At 46.6% G+C, this 24,033-nt stretch overlaps 1 protein-coding gene across 1 annotated transcript; it reads right to left on the reverse strand.

The window, feature by feature from the left end:
* Window positions 1-11,551: 11,551 nt before the first annotated feature.
* LOC307180621 (nuclear RNA export factor 5-like) lies at window positions 11,552-23,549 on the reverse strand (the record flags this gene model as incomplete). The annotated part of the gene is made up of 18 exons (XM_079910993.1): window positions 23,505-23,549; window positions 22,446-22,543; window positions 17,821-18,004; window positions 17,434-17,587; window positions 16,739-16,822; window positions 16,519-16,623; window positions 16,322-16,402; window positions 16,114-16,183; window positions 15,879-15,967; window positions 15,652-15,759; window positions 15,357-15,466; window positions 13,521-13,557; window positions 13,070-13,138; window positions 12,931-12,986; window positions 12,680-12,787; window positions 12,515-12,573; window positions 12,247-12,406; window positions 11,552-11,714 (listed from the first exon to the last, which is right to left on the reverse strand). Exons 2-18 carry the CDS (start codon window positions 22,513-22,515, stop codon window positions 11,552-11,554), a joined length of 1,707 nt encoding a protein of 568 aa, XP_079767119.1. The 5' UTR covers window positions 22,516-22,543; window positions 23,505-23,549.
* Window positions 23,550-24,033: the final 484 nt, after the last annotated feature.

Here is a 24,033-nt window from a genome sequence, read left to right on the forward strand (position 1 = left end):
ACGTGACTGCGCGACCTACGTAACGTAACGTAACGCAACGCGCCGCTGTGGGGCCCTACCTGACTTCCAGGGGCTTGGCTGGCGGAGGCCACAGAGTAGAAGGATGCAGGTGACCTCAGGGTTCAGGAGCCCTCAATCGGGAACTGTGACCTGAGAGAACTGAGAATATAATAACATTATATAAGAAACATATGAAACATTATATTATCCTTTATATAGGATAATATAAAGCATGTGTAATATGCATAATCATATGCATAATGTGCACAGTTATATGCATAATAGGGGTACCAGAAGAAGAGGAGAGAGAAAAGGAGATAGAAAATGTATTTGAAGAAATTATGGCTGAAAACTTCCCAACCCTAAAGAAGAAAACTGATATCCAGGTACAGGAAGCACAGAGGGACCCACACAAGAAGAACCCAAATAGAGTGACACCAAGACGTAGCATAATTAAAATGGCCAAAGTGAAAGATATAGAGAACTACAAAGTCAACTGGGAAACAAGGTTTAAAATGGCAGTAAGTACATACTTATCAATAATTACTTTAAATATCAGTGGACTAAATGCTCCCATCAAAAGACAGAGTGGCTGAATGGATAAAAAAAAAAACAAACCAAGAACCTACAATATGCTGCCTATAAGAGACTCACTTCAGAGCACAAGACACAGACAGATTGAAAGTGAGCAGATGGAAGGCTCTTTCATGCAACTGGAAACAACAAGAAAGCGGGGTTAGCAATACACATATCTGACAAAATAGACTTAAAGTACATAAAGACAAAGAAGGACATTATATAATGATAAAGGGATCAATAAAGAAGAGGATATTACACTAGTTGGCATATATACAGCCAATATAGGAGCGCCTAAATATATAAAACAAATAGTTACAAACATAAAGGGAGAAATTAACAGGAATACTATGATACTAGGAGACTTTAGCACCTCACTCACATCAATGGACACATCTTCCAGACAGAAAATCAACACAGCAACAGAGGCCCTAAATGACACTTAATTTATATCTACAGGACACTACCTCACCCGCATAAACAGAATACACATTCTTTTCAAGCGTTCAAGGAATGATCTCTAGGAGAGGCCACATACTAGGTCAAAAAACAAACCTCAACACATTTAAGAGGATAGAAATGATTTCAAGCATCATTTATCACCAAAATGACATGAAACTAGAAATCAACCACAGAAAGAAAACTGGGAAAAGAACGAATACATGGAGACTGAACAACATGCTACCAGAAAACCAGTGGGTCAATGATGAAATCAAAAAAGAAATCAGGAAATACCTCAAGACAAGTGACAGTGAAAACACAACCTTCCAAAATCTGTGATGCAGCAAAAGCAGTTCTCAGAGGGAAGTACACAGCGATTCAGGCCTTCCTCAAGGAACAAGAAAAATCTCAAATAAACAGAAAGAGAAAAAGAATTAGAAAAAGAAGAATCAAAAAATTCCCAAAGTCAGTTCTTTGGGAAAGATCAGAGGGAAAGAAATAAAATAGAGATAAAAATAGAAAAGATCAATAAAACCAAGGGCTAGATTTTTGAAAAGACAAACAAAATCGACAAACTTCTAGCCAGACTCACCAAGAGAAAAAAGAGATCATACACCGTGATCCAGTTGGATTCATTCCAGTTGCTCTGATAGCCTTATGGAAGTTCCCTTGTATGTTATTTGTTGCTTTTCCCTTGCTGCTTTTAATATTCTCTCTTTATCTTTAATTTTTGCCATTTTAACTACAGTGTGTCTTGGTGTGGTCTCCTTTGGCTTGACCCTGTTTGGGACTCTCTGTGCTTACTAAACCTGGATATCTCTGTCCTTTCCCAGGTTAGGGATGTTTTCAGCTATCATGTCTTCAAATATGTTCTCTGCTCCTTTCTCTTTCTCTTTCTCTTCTCCTTCTCAGACCCCTATAATGCAAATGTTAGTACACTTGCTGTTGTCCCAGAGGTCTCTTAAACTGTCCTATTTCTTTTTCTCTTTTATTCTTTTTTCTATTCTGCTTCAGTTATTTCTACTACTCAGTCTTCCAGCTTGCTCGTCCATTCCTCTGCATCATTTCATTTACTGTTGATTCCGTGTAGTGTATTTTTCATTTCCATTATTGTATTCTTCTCTGTGTGGTTCTTCTTCATACTTTCTAAATCTTTGTTAAAAACTTCTCACTCTGTTCATCCAATCATCTCCTGAGTTCTTTGAACATCTTCATGATCATTACCCTGAACTCTTTATCAGGTAGATCGCCCATCTCCACTTCACTTTGTTCTTCTTCTGGGGTTTTATCATGTTCCTTTGTTTGGAATAGATTCCTCTGTTGCCTCATTTTGTCCAATTTGCTATTTTATTTCTCTGTGTCTGTTAGGTTGGCTCCATTTCCCAACCGTAGAGAAGTGGCTTTTTGTAGGAGACGTGCTGTGTGTCCCAGCCAAGCTCTCCTCTCTGGTCACCAGAGCTATATGCTCTAAGGGTGCCCCCTGTTAGGGCTGCATGTGTCCTTCTGTTGTGACCGGCACACTACTGTGGATGTTGTGGTAGGTGTGGCTGGCCCCTGGTCCAGCGGGTTGCCAGGCCTTGCCTTGTGCAGAGGCTGGTGGCCACTGGCGAGTGAGGCTGGGTCATGAGGCTGCTGGCTGCAGTGCCCCAGGAAGTCCCGGGATTAGCGCTGGCCCACTGGTGGGTGGTGCTAGGCTCTGCAGTGGGTGGTGGTGGGGCTAGAGGTCCTGTATCTAGTGTCAGCCTGCTGGTGGGCAGGGCCAGTTCCACATGGCTGGCTGCCGGGTTTGGGGGTGTCCAAAAGCTGGTGTTGGCCCACTGTTGAGTGGGGCTGGATCCCAGGGCAGCTGGCTGAGGGGTCCAAGGTGTCTTGGAACTGGTGTTGGCCTGCTGGTGGGTGGGGCTGTGGCCCAGCGAGTCCTGGAGCTAGTGCTGGCTCGCTGGTGGGCAGAGCCAGGTTCCTGGGTCTCTGGCTGCAGGGCCTTGGAGTCCTGAAGCTAGTGTCGATTTGCTGGTGTGTGGGTCCAGTTCCTGACATGGCTGGGTATGGGGTCTGGGGTGTCCCAAAGCTGGCGTCATCCCACTGGTGAGTGGGGCCAGATCCAGGAGCAGCTGGTTGAGGGGCCCAATGTGTCCCAGAGCTGGTGCCAGCCTGTTGGTGTATGGGCTGGGTCCTGGTATGCCAGGCGGCAGGGCTGTGGTGGTTCTTGGGCTAGTGTTCCCAGAGGAATACTCCTTTTTGCATATTTACAAATATGTACATTAACAGAAGATGTTCTTTAATTTTATTACATTTTCATGAGACTGAATTTCTTCTAAAAGCTTGAAGCTTTTAAAGATATTCCATATTGAATTTTAATGGTGCTCTTTAAAGAAAATTGTTGCTGATCATAAATGTTGACAATTTTCTTGCTTCTTATCTTTCATGTCTTTATGAACTCTGTGTTGTATGTGTACAGAATGGTAATACTTGATGAAATTGTAACTGTAAAGAATCCATTGTGTCAAACTATCCTGACACAATAATATCAAAGTACGATAGTAAAGAAAAAGCTTTGCCAAAAATTTGAGAAAGAAAAAGAGAGTTAAGTACGCTACCATGGATGCCTTTGTGGTCCTTCCTAAACTTACTGCAGGGGTGAGAGCTCTAGTGCTTTGTAACTACCCATTCACTGATTCAATGTAGGTATTTCCTGAATAGAAGTATTTGTTACCTGGAAAGGCATAGTAGTTGAAAACCATTTGAGCTTGAGTACTGTGGGTATTATGCTCATATTGATAATTGTGCTTTCAAATGGTGCCGGAAGGTGGTATTTTTGTTTACCTACGCAATATACATTCCTCATCTTCCTAAGTGGTCTCAAATTTTCATTAGTGCATTTCCTCCCTCGTACAGTCACATGTTGGGGGGAATTTGCCTGCTAGTTCCAAGGGTGAGACCAGAGTTACTCTAGATCTCACGCAATAATCCTGTGTCCCTAGCCACAGTCATTGGTTCAAGATTGGGCCTGAGTCTTTATATCTTTGAGCCACTGGATCAACGAACCTAAAGTCTCCTCTACCTCTGGGCTCTCAGTTATATAAGCAAGTATCTTTCCTTATCGTATACACAAAAGTGGATTTTACTTTCTGTTACTTGTAGCTTTGTTACTTACTGCTATATATGTTTTTGAAGATATGTTATCGGGTGAATGTAAGTTCAGAATTTGTAATCTTCTCAATACATTTTCTTTTATGGTTTGATAGTAGCCTTCTTGGTTGCAATTGCTTGATGTCTATTTTGCCTGATAGTGACACAAATTAACCACGTTTCTTTCAGTTTTACTGATCATTGGTATTTTTTACCATCACTTTATTTTCATCCTTTCTGACAGTCTACTCTACCTGCTTCATGACCTACTGAAACACGTTCATAATGCCTGTATTAGACTGTTCAGACTGCCACAACAAAAATACCACAGACTAAGTGGCTTAACAACAGAAATTTGTTTCTCACAGTGCTGGAGGCTGGAAGTACAAGATCAAGGTGTGAGCAGGGGTGATTTCTTCTAAGGCCTCTCTCCTTGGCTTGAAGATGGCCATCTTCTTGCTGCTTTTTCACATGGTTGTCCCTCTTTGTATACACACTTCTGCTGTCTCTCTGTGTGTCCTAAACTCCTCTTCTTATAAGCACACCAGTCAGATGGGATTAACGTATCCCCTAACAGCCTTAAATTCACTTAATCACCTTTTAAAGGCCCTATCTCCAAATCCAGTCACATTCTGAGGCACTGGTAGTTAGGGCTTCAGGATATGAATTTTGGGAGAACACAGTTCAGTCAATAACAAAACCTAATGTTAAGATGACGTTATCATAGAAAACAAGAGAGCAGAGGCAGGAGCAATGATGCGGAGCAGGCAGGAGGATGGTATGTTAGGCTTTCATTTTCCTATAGCTTCTCCAGTTCCTAAAATTCTCGAATGGCCAATGAATCCCAGGCATTTGACTGAGAAATTTCCATTGCTACTACCTCAGCCTGGACCTAAAGGATGGGAACTAGTATTCCACACTAGTTAACAGCTCACAGCTTAAAATCTAACCCTTTCCTATTATCAATAGATCTGCTATTTTCTTCCAAGACACTTGACGCTTCTTAACCTCAGCTTCTTAATTAGATACAGAGACAAAATAATTAGTCATACAACTCCAACTGTGAGAATTAAATGAAATTAAGATCTACTTCTGCACATAATCAGGGCTGATTGCTGGGTGGAAGGTTTGGAAAGCTGTTTCCTCAGCCATTTATGCACAGAATGTTCAGGCTCATTCTATTCTAACAGCTCTATGTTCTAGGTCATGCCACAGCATTGTCTATGAGACATGCAGAAGGGGAAGAGTTGCGTCCGTGCACTGGGGTTAGACCTTTTGGGGGCCCAATTATCTCACCAAATACCTCCCTTACTATTTAGCAACCAGAGCCACTTGCAGTTCTCTATTTCGACTCCTAATCTTCAGGAAGACAGAGACATTGTCTGAATTTTTTCATGGCCCTATCTTCCCTTCTTAGCACTAAGCTTGACATGCACTAGGTGCATGAATGAATGAGTAAGTGGATGAATGATAGTTATATGCCACACATATATCTTTCTTCTCTGACAGTTCGTAGCCCCTGGCAGGCCAGAGCCTTAGCCTTATAGCTAAGTCCAGTGGTTAAGCCTCGGTGCTCTCACTGCAAGGGGCCCAGGTTCGATCCCAGGTTGGGGAACTAAGATCGGGCAAGCCACGCAGCACAGCCAAAAAAAAAAAAAAAAAAAAGATGGATGCATTATGTTGAACATAAATTATAGCTCAGTGAAGTTGGCTTTTAATATGTCTTTGTATCCCTTCCAGAATCTGGAGCTGTGTCATGCTCATATGTGGAATCAACCTGTATTTTCAGATTGAACTGTACAATTGGGTTTTTCATGTGTTTGCTTGCATGCTTGATTTTTGTTTTGTTTTGGTTTTTTTTTTTTTTTGCCACAGCCAAGAATGTTCTCAGATCTCCTGACTTATACATCCAACCACATGCTCCCCACCGAGATTATTCGTAGGCTCCACAAACGACATGGTCAAAACAGAACTGTCAGTTTCCTGGCATTGCACAGAAGCTGGTCCTCCATTCATTTCCCCGTCGAAGAAAACCGCCCTAACCCAGCTGCAAAAACCCACATTCCAAGAGACACACTTAATTCCTCTCTATCCCTTACCACAAACGTGGACTTCATCAACAAGTTCAGTACTTCCAAGATACATCTCATCTCAAACCCCATCTCACCCCTTCCATTGCTACGACTGTAGTCTACGAGACTGTAACCTCTCACTGTCATGTGTGTAGTAGCCTCCTAATCTTGTCTCTTGATCTTACAGTTGCTCTATTTCAGTCTGTCCTCCAAGGAACATTTAGAATGAGCTTTAATAAAGCAGATTTTGATAATAATTTCCCTTCATTTCAGAAAGCACCCAATGGCTCCATCATAATAAGAACAAAACCCAGAGTCCTTACCATGGCCCACAGGACCTTCTGTTATTGGGCCCCTCCTACCATTCTCACCTCATTTTCTAACACTGTCCTCCCACTACACACTGGCATACAAGCTGTTCCCTAAAACTGCCAAGCTTGCCCATATCTTAGGGCCTTTCATCTTGTTCTTCCCTCTGCCTCGAGGGCTCAGCTCCTATATCTTCCCACTGCTGACTGTGTACTTCTTGTTATTTGAATATTAAATCTAAGTTACGTCTTCTGAAAATCCTTCCTTGCTTTCCCCACCCTAGTCATTCTCTGTCACATTTTCCCATATTATTTTCTTAATGGCTCTCAAATCTTGAGTGTATCAACCCCTGTAGAATGTGAGCTCCATGAGAACCATGACCCTGTCTGTCAGGTGCTCTGATTTATCTCCAGTGCCTATCACAGTGCCTCACATATCACTGGTAACCAATAAATATTTGTTGAATGAATGAGTGAGTGAGTGAATGACGTAGATTTAGCATGCTAAGTTGTGAGGACTCAGGCATAGTCTGGGACATGGGATTTGGGAGGATGGGAGAGTGAGCTCAGGTGTCTCTGAAGCAGCAGTTTTGTTTGAACCCATGAAAACTGTATGGAAAACTGGGTAGAAAGGACATGATAATTGAGGTGGTGCTTCTAGCTGCCTTGGGTGTGAAAGTGTACCATATGTTCTATACCTATTCTCCTTCTTTCGTAATAAAAGAATCCCAAATTTATTTGGGACAGTAATGTTTCCAGTAAAAGACCACATTTATAGCCTCCTTTGCAGCCAAGAATGGTCACATGACCGACTTCTACCTAATGAGGTGATGGCAGAAGTGTTGTATAGTAGTTCCAGGAAGGTGGCTAAAAGGGAGATGAATTTCTCAGACCATGGTGTTTCTCATACCATCTGTTGTGGACTGAACTGTGTCCTACCCAAATTCATACGTTGAAGCTTTAACCCCCAGTACCTCAGAATGTGACTGTGTTTGAAGATAGGGCCTTTAAAGAGGTGATTAAATTAAAATGAGGCCGTTAGGGTAGACACTAATCCAATATGATTGGTTTCCTTATAAGAGGAGTTTAGGACACGTAAAGAGATACCAGGGTGTGTATGCACAGAGGGACAACCATGTGAAGAAGGAGTAAGAAGGAGGCCATTTGCAAGCCAAGGCGAGAGGCCTCAGAAGAAACCAAACCTGTGGACACCTGGATCTTGGACTTCCAACCTTTAAAACTGTGAGAAATAAATTTCTGTTGTTTAAGCTACTCAGCCTGTGGTGTCTTGTTATGGCAGCCATAGCAAACTAATACACCATCAGATAAGGTTTTCAATTTTGACAGCTCATTAGAATCAACTGGGGTGAACCTTAAAGATACTGATGACTGGGCTTATCCCTACAGGCTCTGATTCAGTTGGTTGAATCTGAGCATTCGAGGGGATCCTAATGGATATCCAGAGTTGAAAACCACACGTCTAGGAGAATAGTTTTTGCACTCCATTGAGCAGGCTGAGAGTGATGAATCTAGCATCGTTTAGAAGGCATCCCCCCATATCTCCCTCCTTCCACTGTGTTTCCTCTACCCCATATCCCCCTTCTTCTTCTGCCCTATCTAGATCTCCACAGATGGACCCAGAGATGCCCCCACCTCTTAATCCTGTTCCATATCCAAGTTCAGTCCTAATTTGAGGAACATTTAATAGCTTCAGCCCCACTTCTGCCCTCCCTGTCAAGAAAAGTGAGTCTCGAGGGGCCTCACATTCTCTTACTCTGCCTGTTAGCCAGAGCCAGGGCAGCTCTCTAGAGGTAACTTCTTGCCTCTTAATCCAATTATAAAATGGATGAAAGACATGAACAGAGGGCAAACAGGCTTAGGAAAAGCTATTCAACATCTTTAGCCATCATGCAAATGCAAATTAAAAGCACAATGAAATGTTAAACCCACCTATCAGAACGGCTGAAAAAAACAGTGACAAAACCAAATGCAGGCAACACTGGATAAACTGAGTCACTCACACATTGCCAAAGGCAATGCAAAATGGTACAGGTCGTCTGGAAAACAATTTGGCAGGTTTTTCAAAAGGAAACATGCGATTACCAAATGATACAGCAGTTGCACTCTGGGCAATTTACCCAGAGAAATGAAAATTTATGTTTACACAAAAACCTTTACATGAAGTTCATCACAGTTTTACTCACAATAGTTAAAAAGTGGAAATAGCCCAGATGTCTTTCAGCGGGGGAATGGGTAAGCAAACTGTGGTACATTCACACCGTGGAATCCTATTCAGCAATAAAAAGGAACAGACGATAGACACACTTTACAACTTGGATGGATCTCAGGAGAATTATGCTGAATGAAAGGAATCCATTCCTAAAGGTAGTGTACTATATGATTCCATTTCTATGACATTTAGGAAATTATAATAGTGTTTGACAGAGTTTAGGGATGTGGGATCAGGAAGAAGGTGGGTGTGGCTATAAAGGCTAACATGAGGGAAACGTGTGGTGATGAAACAGTTTTTGATCTTGTTTGTGGTGATAGTTAGAACACCTACACTGCTGGTAAAAGTGCATGGAATTATATATATAAGTATTATGCACAAGTGTTCTAACACACAAATGAGTGCATGTAAAATGGCGAAATTGTGGTAAGCTCAGTGGATTGTACCAATGTCCATTTCTTAGTTTCGATACTGTACTAAAGTAATACAAGGTGTTATCATTAGGAGAAGGTGCGTGATGGGTATACATGACCTCTGTACACATTTTTTTGCAACTTCTGGTAAATCGGTAATTATTTCAAAATAAAAAAGTTAAAAAAACAACACAGGAGTTGTGGGGAAAATCGTCTTAGGTACAGAACCTAAGAACTTAATAAAAATGTTAACACAGTTTTAGACCTGTTAAATGATTAAGAAATCCATAATTATTGGAGTAAATATGGTACTTTACTTGCTAAATACCTTATGTTTGCTTATAGAAGTGAACATCAGAACGGTCACAACTTGTGAGTACTGAAGTGGTGGAGAGAAGGTTATCGGGAGGCAAAGCTTGGATTTTAGGGTTGTCCAGGAATGGAGTCCTTACTCTATAATTTTCAAGCACTGTGTAGGTCGGATATAAATGTTAGAGACTGCCAGGGATGATGTGGGAGAGGGGACTTTTTGGTCCTGGCCCCACTAACTCATGGTTGGGTCAGGGGAAGAGCAATCCAAGACACACAACATACAATGTGCAATGTTACTCTTTAATATAAAGATAAACAAGGATCATGTGTGGGAAAAATATAAAACAACGGGCAGGCCTACATGGTAAACTTTGGCTTCCTGATTAGCTGGACTGCAAACTTAGTCATGGATATGGCTTCAGTTAAGAGAAGAGAGGTGACAAATATGATGAGGATGAAAATGACATCTAAAGGCTCATTTGCAGAGTTTTGCTTCTCAAGATCCCAGGTCAGTGGATGAGGGTCACATGTGGAATTTTGCCCTTGGACTGAAGAAAGTAAAGAGAAAGAATTGGGATGTCAGCAGAGCCAGCAGCCGTGAGTGTCAACCCCCGGGCACCTGACTTCTGTCCACCTTCACCTTCCTGAAACCCTAGACGTCTATTTCTTCTTATCTCTGAATTCTCAGAATTCACTTTTTGATGAGTAAAGAAATTTTTAGTTCTGGTATAGTCTAGTCATGGTACTGAAAGCGCCTCTAGTGGGGGAGGATAGATGACTTCCCTTAGTACTAAACGGGAGACACTTGACCACACAACTTCACTGCTACATCTATGCTACAAGAGCAAGCCTTCAAGTTTACCAACATGTATGTACCAGAATGAGCAGATGCCACTGCATGTAATGCTGAAAAAGAGGCGAAAAGCTAAATGCCTATCAATAATAGCTTATGGCTTCCTGGAATTCAACTGTTTAATATATTGATCTTAGAAAGAATAATGTAGCTTCACATATACTGAGAAGAAACTATGCTGGCACTAATAATAAAAGAAGTTTCAAGACAGTATATAAGATAGGATACCTGTATTTTATAATACATGGAAATGTATTAGTATGAAATTAGGGTATTTCTCACAAGTAAACGTTTGTAAGGAAAAATAGATTTAAAATAATTACCTGAAAATTCCCATTAATCACTCCTCTACTCCTCCCAGCTCCCTCCTATCCCCATGCAACCCCAGCACTCACTTCTGAGACCACTAGCGGTTCATCTCAGATGGGGTGGAGGATGCCTGCATGATGTCCTGCTGCTGCTGGGAGAGGGGGTGCATGGAGCTGGAGGTGGGTGTAGGCAGTGGGATGGAGAACACACTCTGGGTCTCGCTGGGGTCGGCATCCCTCACATACAGCTCGTCATTCACGATGCACAGACTGAAGGAAAAATGGGGCCTCAGACAACTGGTGGATGGACACCCACACCCCCAATACTGACTCTGCTCCCACTGGCACTCAGCAACCAGATTCCTTCCACGTCCCTCCTGTGTCTGTCTCCCAGGTTCCTTGACTGGTACCTCTGCCCCTCCCCACAGAGCCCACCTTTGGAGAGACTGTCTACCACCTTCACTTGATTTATAGGTTCATCCCCAAACCAGGGGCAATTTCGCATTTACCCTTTACCACAGTGCAAGGGGTGGACAGTCTGATCCCCATTCTCAGAAGAAGACACTGAGTCACACAGAGGTCATGGGAATTGACCAAGGTCACACAGCGAGTGAGTGTTGGGTCAAGGAGTGAACGCATAGGCCGATTCCAGGCCCATACTCTTCCTAACCACTAGGCTACACTGCTCCTGGGATCCCCCTGCTGGCTTTCCACAATACTGAGTAAACCTAAGGTCTTTGCCACCACATTCCCTCGCCCCTGAGCCCAGGTGGGGATGGGCATTCCCTCCCACAACAGGGCTCTCACCTGCAGTCGTGGGCAGGGGTAGCGATGAAGGTCCGGGTGAATGCACGCAAACAGCCCTGAGAACTTCCTTCCACTTCAACAGCAAACAAACCACAGTACCCCTTACAGCTGCATGTGCTGTACACGCTCACACGGCGGTCCCCAGTCAGGGTGTGACTGGACACTCATGCTGAGAGGGCAGTTGTTCACGGGGGCCAGGGTGTTGGGTATGGGGAGCGCAACTATAGGAGCAGTCTGCGCCCAGTGACAGGGCCCCTGACGACCACTACACAAGTTCACGGGATGCATTTTTCACAGCCGCCCAAGAGGTGGATACTACTACCCTATTTTGCAAATGAGGAAACTGAGAGGTTCAGTAACGGCCCAAGTTCTCAGAGTAAGGATCTGGGATGAGAGCCACCAAAATCCACAGCCTGTGTCCCCAACGCCCAGGGTGTGCAGGGCAGACAGGCATGGACACAGCTCAGACCTGGGTTGTCTGTGGGAAGCCTGAGGGCAGGAGAACACAGTGGGGAAGGGGAGGCGGGGGGAGGGGAGGGGAGGGGAGGGAACAGAAGGGAATACAAGGGGAGGGTAGGGAAGGGAAGGGGAAAGAAAGCGAAGGGAAGGGAAGGGGTCAGGGACGCTGGGTGGTTCTGGGTGTGAGCCTGGCCAGGGGGAGGCAGCAGTGGGCCATCTGCGCTGGGGGTCTACACACACTCACCTGCCTTGAACACTCCGCAGACGGAGAAACAGAGCATCGATTCCTGAAAGGGAAGAGCCCAGGCGCCCAGTCACCACCTCCACCTCCCACCCACCTGCGGCTTCCTGGGCCCACGCGAGGGAGGAAGCAGGCGCTCACCGTCTGGAACCACGTGTCCACCACGAAGGAGCTGAAGGCATGCTGAGTCTTGGGCAACACACAGAGGGTGTGCACAATGACACGTTTTGTGTGCTTCAGCAGCTGGACCCGCAGGTCTGTGAGGGGAGGGGAAGCGAGCGAAGGTCAGGGGCTGCCACGCCCTGGGCCCTATGATTGACCCCTTCACCGCCCTTTCCCACCCAGTCTTCCCATCACACACTCACAGGGGTCCTTGAGCTTCTTCATATTCCTGCTGTCCTTGAAATACTCGCACAAGCTGCTTCTAGGAGACAAAGAGCAACAGTGGGTGGTGGGTGTTTGCAGGAGCTGGCCTGTGTCTGCTGGGGGGCCACACGGTCCGGGATCACAGCCTGTGCTGTGATACTCACGGGGCTGGGTCCTCGGGGTGGAAGGGAATCGTCAGGGAGAAGCAGGCCTCCTCGTGATAAGCACCCGCGAGAACCTGTCTGTCTCCATAGTCATGGATCAAGTAGTACCTAAGGAGAAGCAATGAAGACAGTCTATCTCTGTGGTCTGGACCTCAAATGAGACTTGAAAACTCCCCTGAGCAGACCTGTGCTCAGGTGGCCTCACCTGTCCTAGACCTGCCCCCCTTGCTCACCTTCCCAGAGATACTTACTGCTTCAGGAATTGCAGGACTAGGCTCTTCAGCTCATCAGATCCAAAGTAGCTTCCCTGGAATCAAATGGCACTTGAGACTATGCAGTAGATAAAGCCTCCCTGCAACACCCCAAATGTTGTTTGATCCTCTTCCTCACCTTGCAGGGCCTTACTATGTAGGGAGCGTCAACGTCAACGGTCACTGGTGACGGTAACTCCTGGCCATCCTGGAGAAGGGAAGAGAAAGTCAGGAGTGGAGACCAGGGGAGTGGCCCTGGATGATCCGGGAAAAGGATGGGCCCAGGCGGGTGATGGTCAGAGGTCAGGTGTGAAAGGGCCCTGGAAATTCCGTGGGAAAGCTTAGAGTGGATGTCTTCATCATGAGGTCCTGAAAGTCTCTAGTGTTATATTCAACTTGTGTGTGTGCATGTGTGTATTTATGGGTATTTTTCCAGCAAGTATATCCATGTCATTTTCAGGAGTCCATGTCCCCCAAAATGGTTAAGGTTCTGATGCTAATATGTGATGTAGGCAAGACCCAAAGGGCTTGAGGGCAGGTGCAGAGGCCACCGACATTTGTAAGAGACAATGATTTACGTAGGCACTTACCAGGCGTAACAACTTCGGGAAACATTCTCTGATGGCCCTGTCCAAAACCAAAAATAGAGAAGAGGTGGTTGATAGTTCAAGGTTGCAATGCTTCCTTTGAGTTAAAACAGTAATACCATAAACGGAGATCAGTGTGTTCTGGCCAATCCAGCAGCACCCTTTGCCCACCTCTGCTCCTGATTTTAGGGGTTTTCAGTCCACTTGCCTGTTGAGTACTGAGCATCTGTCATCTTACTGTCTGAAAGGTACTGTCTCCTCATCTCTCTCAGTACCTTCACTTTAATATTCCTCCCCTCCCTCCCTTCCTCTCCTTCGCCTGGGTAGCTCCCACCCAGACTACTCGGACTCCCTTCTCCAGTGCCACAGGGACCAGCATTTCAAACCCATGCTGCAGGGCTTCCTTCTCCTCCCTTCCTTCCTCCAGGGCCCCACTGAAGGCTGTGGGGAGAAGAGGGGATGGAGTGGGAGCCCGGGGCTCTGCTACCTCACTGGGGGTCCAGCACTCTGGCAAGACCCCAACACCCCCCAGGGATGGCCCAGGATGCTGGGCCAGCGAGGTGAGTGAGGTGGTGCTCAGGGAGGGAGATGGAGGGGATGAAGACAGAAAGGGAGTGAAGGTAGGAAGGGAGAGATGAGAGAGACATAGGGGCACAGAGACAGGGGAGAGAGAGACAAAAAAGGGAAGGGAAAGAAGCTCTCCCGTGGTCAGGGTCAGCGAAGAAGAGAGAAGAAAGGGGAAACGGCACACTTGTTGCGGCTCTTCACCTGCCCCAGAATCGCCCAGACACACCAGGTAGGAATGGAAAATATGCACATGTTGGGCTGGGGGCCCACTGCATGCTGGCTGAAACCTTGTCACCTGTGTGAGCTCAGCCAGACTTGGGCATGGGAAACCGAGCAGCCATGGGGGCAGATCTTCCCCAGAAAGAGGAAAGGGTCAGGTCCCAGCTCAGTATGGGGTTGAGGATCCGTGGCCCCCTCTGATGATCACCGTCTTCTCTCCCGATGACCCCTGCACCTCTCTGAGTTGGTTCTTTATCTGAGGAATCATACCTGTCTCAGGCTGCCCAGGGCTCCTGTGAAGGACCAGGCGGGATGATGTGATGTGTGCAGGGAGGGATGGGAAGTGCCCCTGAGAGCCCTGTCCTTCTGTGTCCTCTACCACCTCTGCCCTCTGCCTTCCACCCCTGCCTCAGGAAGCCCTCTGATCACTGGCGTAAGCCCACGTCTGGCCCCTTGACTCAGGGAGCCCTGCTTCTTCCCAAGGAGGGTCCAGCTCCTGGCACTGGGCCAGCAGAATGGATGTCATGACAGCAGCCACCCATGGCCTCAGCCCTCAGCATGGCGCAGGAAAGCCCCCATGTCAACCTGGGAGAGGAGGGGGGATCCCTTTGGAGGAAGGGGAAGAGGGCCCCTCTCAGAATGGGGGAGGCAAACCCCATCTCAGCACGAAGAAGGAAGGCTTCTCTCAGCAAGAAGCCCTGGACAGGAGGACCCTTCTCAGTCCAGGGCGCCAGCATCTGGATCAAGGCTGGTCGCTCCTGGTCCTGGTGAGGAGGAGAAGCCCTGCTTCTTGGGGCACACTCTTGGGAGGTCTTGCTGCAATATATCTGGGCGCAGAGACCTGAAAACAGACCCCAGAGCGCCTGCAGAGGTGAGCAGGTCAGGGGAAGGAAACTCCTCACCGGTGATAGGCACAGAGAGAGCAGAAGTTGGGGCCTGTGATCCTCCCAGAAGACCAGGGCTGCCACCTTTGGCAAAGGGGCACTGTCACAGATAGTCTAGGCACCCATGGGTGAAGGTCACCAAGAAGGGTGACAGGGTGTTCACACTGACCTTACATAGGTGGACTGGTCTGGGAAGGTGTCACACAATGGGTTCCCTTGCAGCCACAGCTCTTCAAGCTTCAGCCCTTGCATCTTGCTCAACTCCCACATAGACGTCAGCTGAGAAATATGGGGCAGAAGTGGGAAAAGGAATCCCAGGGAAAGAGGGACATCTGGATCCCTGCACCCCCAGACCCCTCCCTCCCACACAGGTACCTTCACCTGCCTCCTGTTATCACTCTGATGGCCACTAACATGCCCCCCCCCACTCTCAACCCAACTTTGACCTGGCTCCCTCTTCTCACCTCATTTTTGGAGAGGTTCAGGATCTTGACCGTGAGGGCCATCTGTATAATGTCAGACAGGCCATTCAGCTGGTACAGTTTGTTGTTGCTCAAGTTCAAGGACAACAGCTTTGGGGCAAGAAGAGGTAGAGTGAAGGTTACTATCTAGGACCTTGGAGACAAATCTGCCCTCCTCCCCATCTCTTCCACCCCCTACCCTAATACCAGCACTGGGCCTACAGCCTCACCTCAGGGAAATTCTTTTCGATGACCTGCAGGGTGGCAGTCATGCAGCTTCTTCGATTCAGAAATATATCAATATCATAGCCCACCAAGTCTTCAGGAAGGAGAGGGGAGGGAATCAGATGGCTGAGTGGGGTGTGGGGCCAGCACCTGCCCCTCCCCACGTTACCATCCCTAAGTCTCCCTCCAGGAAGACCCCTGTGCCCTCGCACGCCCTAGAATTACCACTGTCAGCCATACCTGGGTCAACGTAGAGCCTCTGCAGGTCAAGAGCTAGCTTGGAGACATCAAATCGTTTGATAAAAGTCAGCTGCAGAGTGAGAGATGGAGAGAGCCGCTCTGAGGCTGTGGTGGTGGCAGGGAAATCGGGGGCGAGGGGGACGGGGGTCTGGAGGAAGGAGAGGTGGGTCTGAGCATTGGCACACAACATGCCTTGCATCTGCATTACCTTTAGCTGCTCCATTTCTTCTGGCTTCAACTTATACCGCACAGAGTAGGGAACAGCGGAGGGCCTGCCAAAGACAGGTATCTACAGCAAGAAGAGGTGGGGTAAGCACCAGGAACTCTAGTTCCAAAGAAGACAACCAGCCCCTGGCCTGTACTCCTTCCTCAGGATGAGGTACACGTAACGCCCTCGACACACACCTTTCGGCTCTCCTCGTCACGAATCTTGTAGCTGACATCCATCAATGCAGAGGCAGTGCTAGCTTCCTGGACAAAGAATCGAGCCCCATTTTTCACAAAGTGGAACTACAGGGATTGAATGCAACAGCAATAGTTTCAGAAGCCGGCAGACCCTGCTGAATCAAGTCTCTCTCTCCCTCTTCCCTGTGCCCACGCGTCTGGCTTCGGCATCCTCTCTTACGTCCACTGGAGTGAAGGGGACACTGCAATGTCTCTGGATTGAGTTCGTTAGCCATGTCCTGTTATACTTTATCCCATAAGGAATCTAAGGATGAAAAGAAGCGATGGGAGACAGAACAGACAACAGGGAATTTAGGCTGGAGGACGAATCTTTTCCTGTTCTTTTCCGGCCTTCTACTGAGCTTGAAAGGGCTTGTAAAGAAGGGACCACTGGCATGATTTCTTATGGGTGTGCGTAATATGGATTTCCTAAATACTCTTTCTCTCCAGTCAAACTCTCTTCCACATAATCAAGGTGTCAGTGATGATCTTCCTTTTATAAATTTGCAGGAGATCCTACCCGGTGCAGACACTGCTTGCCCCTCAGACAAGGTCTCCAGAGGCTCGACCCTCTGTCTCCCACACTCAGCTTGCCAAGCTGAGACCTCCAATGTGGAGTTGCTCCATATCCTTGGCAGTAGTTTCCATCTTTGCTTTGAGACAGGCTCCTCCGTTCTCCTCACGGTCAGCCTGTTCCCTTTACATTGCTTCTCTGAATCTGCCCTTAGATGAACAAGACTGTTAACTCCCGCTAGTAAAAGGGACAGATTACAAACTGTCCCCAGTGAAATAAACCAGCATCTCTACATGAGACCAACAAAACTCCCCCGGGGCTTTTCTCTCCTGCACGTTCCATACATTTTACAGGATACTCACTGTGACCCTGAACCAGCTCCCTGGGGTTCCATCTTGTGTGTTCTCCCCCATTTCCCTCTCCAGAGGTTTTCTGTTTCTCCCCACAATCGTATCCATGTGGCCTTCACTGTGCCATCTCACTCCTCTCTTGTTGCCTGGGATGGTACAGGGAGAGCTGCAGGGGGGATGTGGAGAGAAGGCGGGTGAGTGGCCATAAGTGCTAAGAAAGTCTTCTGTACACCCTCGTGTCTTTGACACCAGCACTACAATTAGGATTGCTCAACCAGTATTTCACTTCTAGCATGCCTCAGATTTGCAGTGAGAGAAGAAAAACAAGTCCACGGAGCGTGAGAGAGGTGCATAGTCCCAGGGGCTGCTGTGCACAAACCCTGCTGCCTGGTCACTTACTGTCTTATTTCGGGGTCCTCCTGGACATCCTTCTTCACGACGTTTCCATCATCCTCCTTGAGCTGTGAGGGCTGAGGCTCACATCTATCGTGTTCATAATGAGGGCTCCTCTCGCCAGAATTACCTGGGAAAGAACTCCAGCCTTTCTTTCTTCCTTGAGGTGGTCTACCACCATCACTGTATTCTGAAAAGAGGAACAAAAATACAAGTTTGCAGACACATCTGTGGTCCACTTACCACATTCCATGTCTTAGGCTAACAGCATGGTAGGGCAGGCAAAGTGCCAACCTGGCCTAAGGGACCAGTCCCACAAGCCTCAGAAAGGACACTCTTCTGTCTGTCCAGAGAGGACAGCCTTATCCGACAGATGGCACTATCAGGGGAAGAATCGAGGGGGAGCAGGATGAGGAAGAGGACGACAAAGAGGGAGGAGAAAGAGGAGGCAGGAGAGGACAACTGCGCTGAAACTTTTAAAACAGTGGAGCAGGACTGATAAAGAACCGAGGTGTATGCATCCATGGGTTAGACTGGACACCAGTCATAGAGATACCAGGAAGGCCCCCGAATCTTGCCTTCTCTCAGGACTTTCCAGCAACCACACCAATACCTCTCTCATGCTTCCCAAGTCCAAGGAGCCGCCAAACCGATTCCACTAACAACCAGCAAGCTAGCTGGACTTCCTTTGCCAGTGCACTTGGAGCTTTAATGTCAGGTGGCACTGATGTAACGGCCTCCTGAACTGTCTCCCTCCCTCCAGCCTTGCCCTGAACAATACTCTGTTTGAAAGAGCCAGAGTGAGCTCTCTATTGGGCCAGCCTGAAATGCCTTTCAGCTCAGCAGGCAACTCTTCCTAATTTCAGCCCTTCTATAACAAGGGTGTGAATGATAACCTGGAATGATGTGTCAACCACCATTTCCCAGTGTTTAGGGATTCTTCTTTTTGCTTTCCATTACTGTTTTCTAATTTGATTCCATCATGGCCAGGGAACACACTCTGGGAGATTTGAAATCATTTTTTTATTTTTATTTTTTTTAAATAAATTTATTTCTTTATTTATGGCTGCATTGGGTCTTTGTTGCTGCACATGGGCTTTCCCTACTTGCGGCAGTGGGGGCTACTCTTCGTTGCGGTGCACGGGCTTCTTGTTGTGGCGGCTTATCTTATTGCGGAGCACAGGCTCTAGTCATGCAGGCTTCAGTAGTTGTGGCACGCGGGCTCTAGAGCGCAGGATCAATAGTTGCGGCGCACAGGCTTAGCTGCTCCGCGGCATGTGGGATCTTCCTGACCAGGGCTCGAACCTGTGTTCCCTGCACTGGCAGGCGGATTCTTAACCACTGCGCCACCAGGGAAGTCCCTCAATTCTTTCTGAATTTATTGAGGTTTGTCTGATGGTCGAGGAGATGGTCTAACTTGGTGAATGTTACAGAGACCCTCGGGGAAAAAAACTGTACTCTGCTGTTGTTGCGCAGACTGTTCTATTTATGTCATGCAGATCTCGTTAGTTTACTGTGTTATTCAGGTCTCCTATATCCTTGCTGATTTTCTCTCTAGCAATTCTGTCACTTGCTAAGGGGGAGGTGGGTGTGGAAAGCCCCCACTATAATTATAGATCTGGCACTTTCTCCTTTCATCTCCATCAGTTTTTGCTTCATGTACCTTGAGGCTCCATTGTTTGGTGCGTACACATTTAGGATCTTTATGTCTCCCTGGTGTACTGATCCTTTCACCATTCTGTAAGGCCTCTCTTTGGCTCTTGTTCATTTTCTTTACTCTGACATCTACTGTACTGGATACTGAAGCTACAGGCACGCTTAGAAAGTGTCCTGGGTATACCTCACCTTGTATTCACTCCTAGCAGTTGTGTTGCTGTTCACCCCTCCACCCACAAATTCTCCCCTCCAGCATATCTAATTCACCATGTCAAAAGATTTGGAAGTTTTTCCACACCTGCAGAAATAAGATCGTGTCAATTCTCTCTCCCATGGGTGGATTCACTAAGGGTATTTTATTTTTAATGCATTCCACTGAAACAGTGAACCAGCAGATAATCATACTAGTGGCTTGTGGGGAGGGAGGATTATGGTAATTACACTGTTAGAAACCAGCTTCCGTTGGGCTGTAATACTTAAGGTTCTCTAGGTTTGTGTGCTGTGCCTTTTGTACATTAACTATTCCATGTTGTCTCAGGGCACGCTTATGAGTAAAGATCCGCCCACTGCTGATCACTCCACGATGGAGTGATTACGACCAGGCCTCAGATGAACTCCTCTGGGGAGCCCTTGCTTTCCCTGTGTGGCCCGCTGTCAGGACAATCCTGCTACTCACAACCTTGGGACTTTCCCTGTGTGGCACTGGAAGTGAAAGGAAACACAGATAGGGCATTTGACCCACAAATGCCACTTGCTCAGTCCCCAAACCTCGGAGGGGGCCTGGCGTGCTCTCTTTCTCCCACACTCCACATCCAACTGGTCAGGAGATTCTCTCGGCCCCTCTCTCAAAGTATGTCCAGAAGCCAGCCACTTCTCACCACCTTCATTACCACCACCCTGGCCAAGATACCAACAGCTACCTCCTGGACTGTACTGCTGTCCAGCTGGCCCCTCTGCTTTCATCCTGGCTCCCTTACCTGTCTCTTTTCAACCCAGCAGCAGAGCGCAAGTCAAATCATTTCACTCCTCTGCTCCACACCACATAACGATGGTTTGAAGCCCACCAACATGTTCAAAAGCCAGGAGTTCATAATGACACTCATCAACAATAACAACAACAAAGAGGAACCTTACTGGTGACCTTTGGAGAATGCCGGGCAACCAACTCGTTTTCAGGAAAATCCAGCAATGAAAGGGAAAAATTCACATTTTAAAGGGAGCAGTAAGGGCATGTGGTCTACGTACGGTGTATAGGAAGAGTCAGAGTCATTTGCAAGAACCCAAATTCCTTCCGAAATAACGTTGCCGAGGGGAAAGCGTAAAAGGGAGCTATATGACAGCTACCGCAGTCCCCCGGCTGACCAACTACGTCGGGTGCCTGAACAGGGCTAGAGACCTCCCTCATCAAGGTGATTCAGACACAAGCAATCTCAGACATCGACTTGTCAAGTATTTGATAGAATAATCCAGTGAAGCTCTGTCACTTACTGCGTATGTGATTTTCGGCGAGTATTTTACCTCTCTGAGTCTCAATTCCATCGTGCGGTAGTGCTGTTTGCCATGTGTTTCCATTTGTCCCTGTTCCGGCGACCTGGAAGAGCTGTACTTCTTGACCTCCTTTGTTTGGACAGGGCTGTGTATGTGACTGGTTCTGGCTAATGGGTTGTGAGTGACATGTGCTATTTCTGGGCCAGAACATATGCTTGTTGGATTGAGACCTTGCAGGGTCCTCTTCCCCTCAGGCACAGAGACTGACAACTTTCTAGATGATGGCTGTTCTGTCAGTTTGGGTCTCCAAGTCATTCCAGTAAGAATGGCTCAGACCCCCAAAGTCCACCATCCTGTGAGGGGCATGCACCTGCCATGGACATGTAGTCGAAGTGAGGAATAAGCCCCTGAGATACGGGGACTGTCTATTACCACAGCAAAATCTAGCCTATCTTGATTCTTGTATCTTATCTGTAAATTAAAATAACATCCTCTCAGGATTTTTCTGAGGATTAAATGAGAAAACTGGTATGACAAGGTTGCCACAGTGCTTGACATATAACAGGAACTCAAAAATGGCAGCTATAATGATTAAATAATAATAACAAACTAGTTTTGAAAAGTGTGGAAAATTGGTATAAAATGAGAGCTATTTCATCCACTCATCCTTACGGGTAAGTTGTATCATCTTTTCAAGAGTGGGGCATTTTATTTTATTTTTAAGACTTCCTAATGACTAGCACTTATGCACTTATTTCTTGCCGTCATGATATCAGAAACATAAATTGAGGTTATATGTAAAGAATGAAAAAGTGGAAAGATTAAGCAAAAGAGAGAATGACTAATGACATAAGATAAAATGAGTTAGCAATAAGTAGTTCTTAATGAGAAGAACAGATTTTAATTATTAGTAAGCATACATTCTTCTTAGTAAACAAAGGTACAAGGTATTAATGCGGCAGAAGAGACTTACTTTGAACAGGCTTTCCCAAAAGGTTTTCTGAGGAACACTAGTACTTCCAGTGGTCTGTGGAAAAATGTTCCTTTCCCATATAGCTTGAGGAAACTACCTGCTACAGACTGAATGTTTATGTACCAACCTAGTCTCCAAGGTGACAGTATTTGCAGGTAGAGTCTTTGGTAGGTGATTAGGTCACGAGGGAGATGCCGTCATGAATGGGATTAGTGCCTTTATAAAAGAGGACCCAGAGAGCTCCCTTGCCCTTTCTGCCATGTGAAGATACAGCGTGAAGACAGCCCTTTATGAACCAGGAAGCAGGCTCTCACCAGACACTGAACCTACTGGTGCCTTGATTTTGGATTTCACAGACTCCAGAACCGTGAAGAATAAATTTTTGTAATTTGTAATCCACCCGGTCCATGGTGTTCTACTACAGCAGCCTGAACAAGCTAAGACACTACCCTATTCTTTGAGATTCAAGTGGCATATTATCTTAAAAATATGACAATATAGAAATCCTTTTTACCTTCATTTTTGTATGTCCCATATTTCTTCGATGGATAAAAACATTTTTGTTGTTGCTGTCTCTCAGACATAGTGTCTTGTAGAGCAAACCTGAAAGTGCTGAAATGAGAGGAAAGAAATGGCTATTATATAAGAAAAAATATATATATCACCCCTTTAACCATCTCTCAAGCAATATTTAAATCCCTCACAAATGTAAACACCATCTTTTACTTGCTGCATTTTACTCATTAAGTACCATCTACGTGATTTTTATGAAATGTATCATCTATAATTTTACTTAATATGGTTTTCTTAAATAAATTCACTGTTTTTTCCCACATGAAGGAAAGGGGAGAGCTTTCAAGGAATGTAACAAGGAAGGGTTAGAAAATCAGGAGGAAAATCAGAAGCCAATAGTGTCTGGCTGGACCAATTTAAGCCGTTTAGAGAGTCCAAGCAGAAAAAGATTATGGCATCCTACCCCCCACGCACTTCGAAAAGCTACTGATCCGCAAAGCAAATACAGAAAACAAATTCTGAACCTTAAGGTGCTGGCTACTTTCACACTTTTACTGAAAAAATATCAAATTAAAAAAAGTCTCTCTCCTTGCCTCTCTCTACAGAACAAATTAAGAGACAGAAATTCAGATCAGATTTGAAATCATCGATACGAACTGGCATCTAGGAGTTCTCTGGTGTCCCTAATAACAAACGTGGTTGGAGGAGCGCAGAGGACGCCATCACATGGCAGGCAGTGAATACGAATATGGAAGAGAGATAAGCAAGAGTAGGGCTTTAATGTGGGGGTTGGGAAGGAAGGGGAAAGGGAGGGGTCCACCCAGTTTCCCGAGCCTAGCTGCCGAGAGCAGCCCATGAACGCCTGCCGCCCGCTGTCCCGCCAATTCTGAGTAAACCTCTAGTACCGGCGGGCGCCCCTCCTCCCCGACTACCGCCTACCGTCTACCGCCTACCGTGGCAGAATATGAAAGCCGGTGGAAAGGTTGGCATCGGAGCCAGAGCCTCATCAAAGTTCCCCCTCAGCCAGGACAAGTACCTTAATTCTAAAGGTCTTCTTCACCTCTCGGTCTGACTCCTCAGAAGGCTAAGCCGAGCTACCGACCATTCGGCAGGCTCTCCACACGCTGAAAGGGCGCCCCCCTCGGTCGCGACCTTATGGCGTCACGTGACTGCGCGACCTACGTAACGTAACGTAACGCAACGCGCCGCTGTGGGGCCCTACCTGACTTCCAGGGGCTTGGCTGGCGGAGGCCGCAGAGTAGAAGGATGCAGGTGACCTCAGGGTTCAGGAACCCTCAATCGTGAACTGTGACCGATAGAACTGAGCCTCAGGAGACCACAGCATGTCCCATGACTGTAGAATATACATGACCAACAGCCGAAAGGTAGGTGCGGTGTTCACATGACGGCAGGTGCTTTGCCTGCCATGTGATGGTAGCGGCCACATCCGTGTTGACTCAGGGATCTGAAGATTCTGGTAGCCAGCAATCTTCACGAGGTAGAGATGGCTGAGCCTGATGTGTGACCAAGGGGGATATGTGACCGACCATAGCATCCATACGACTCTCAGAAGCAGGTCACCTTTGTGA

This window comes from Stenella coeruleoalba, assembly GCF_951394435.1.
Source record: "Stenella coeruleoalba genome assembly, chromosome: X".
Taxonomy (NCBI): Eukaryota; Metazoa; Chordata; class Mammalia; order Artiodactyla; family Delphinidae; genus Stenella; species Stenella coeruleoalba.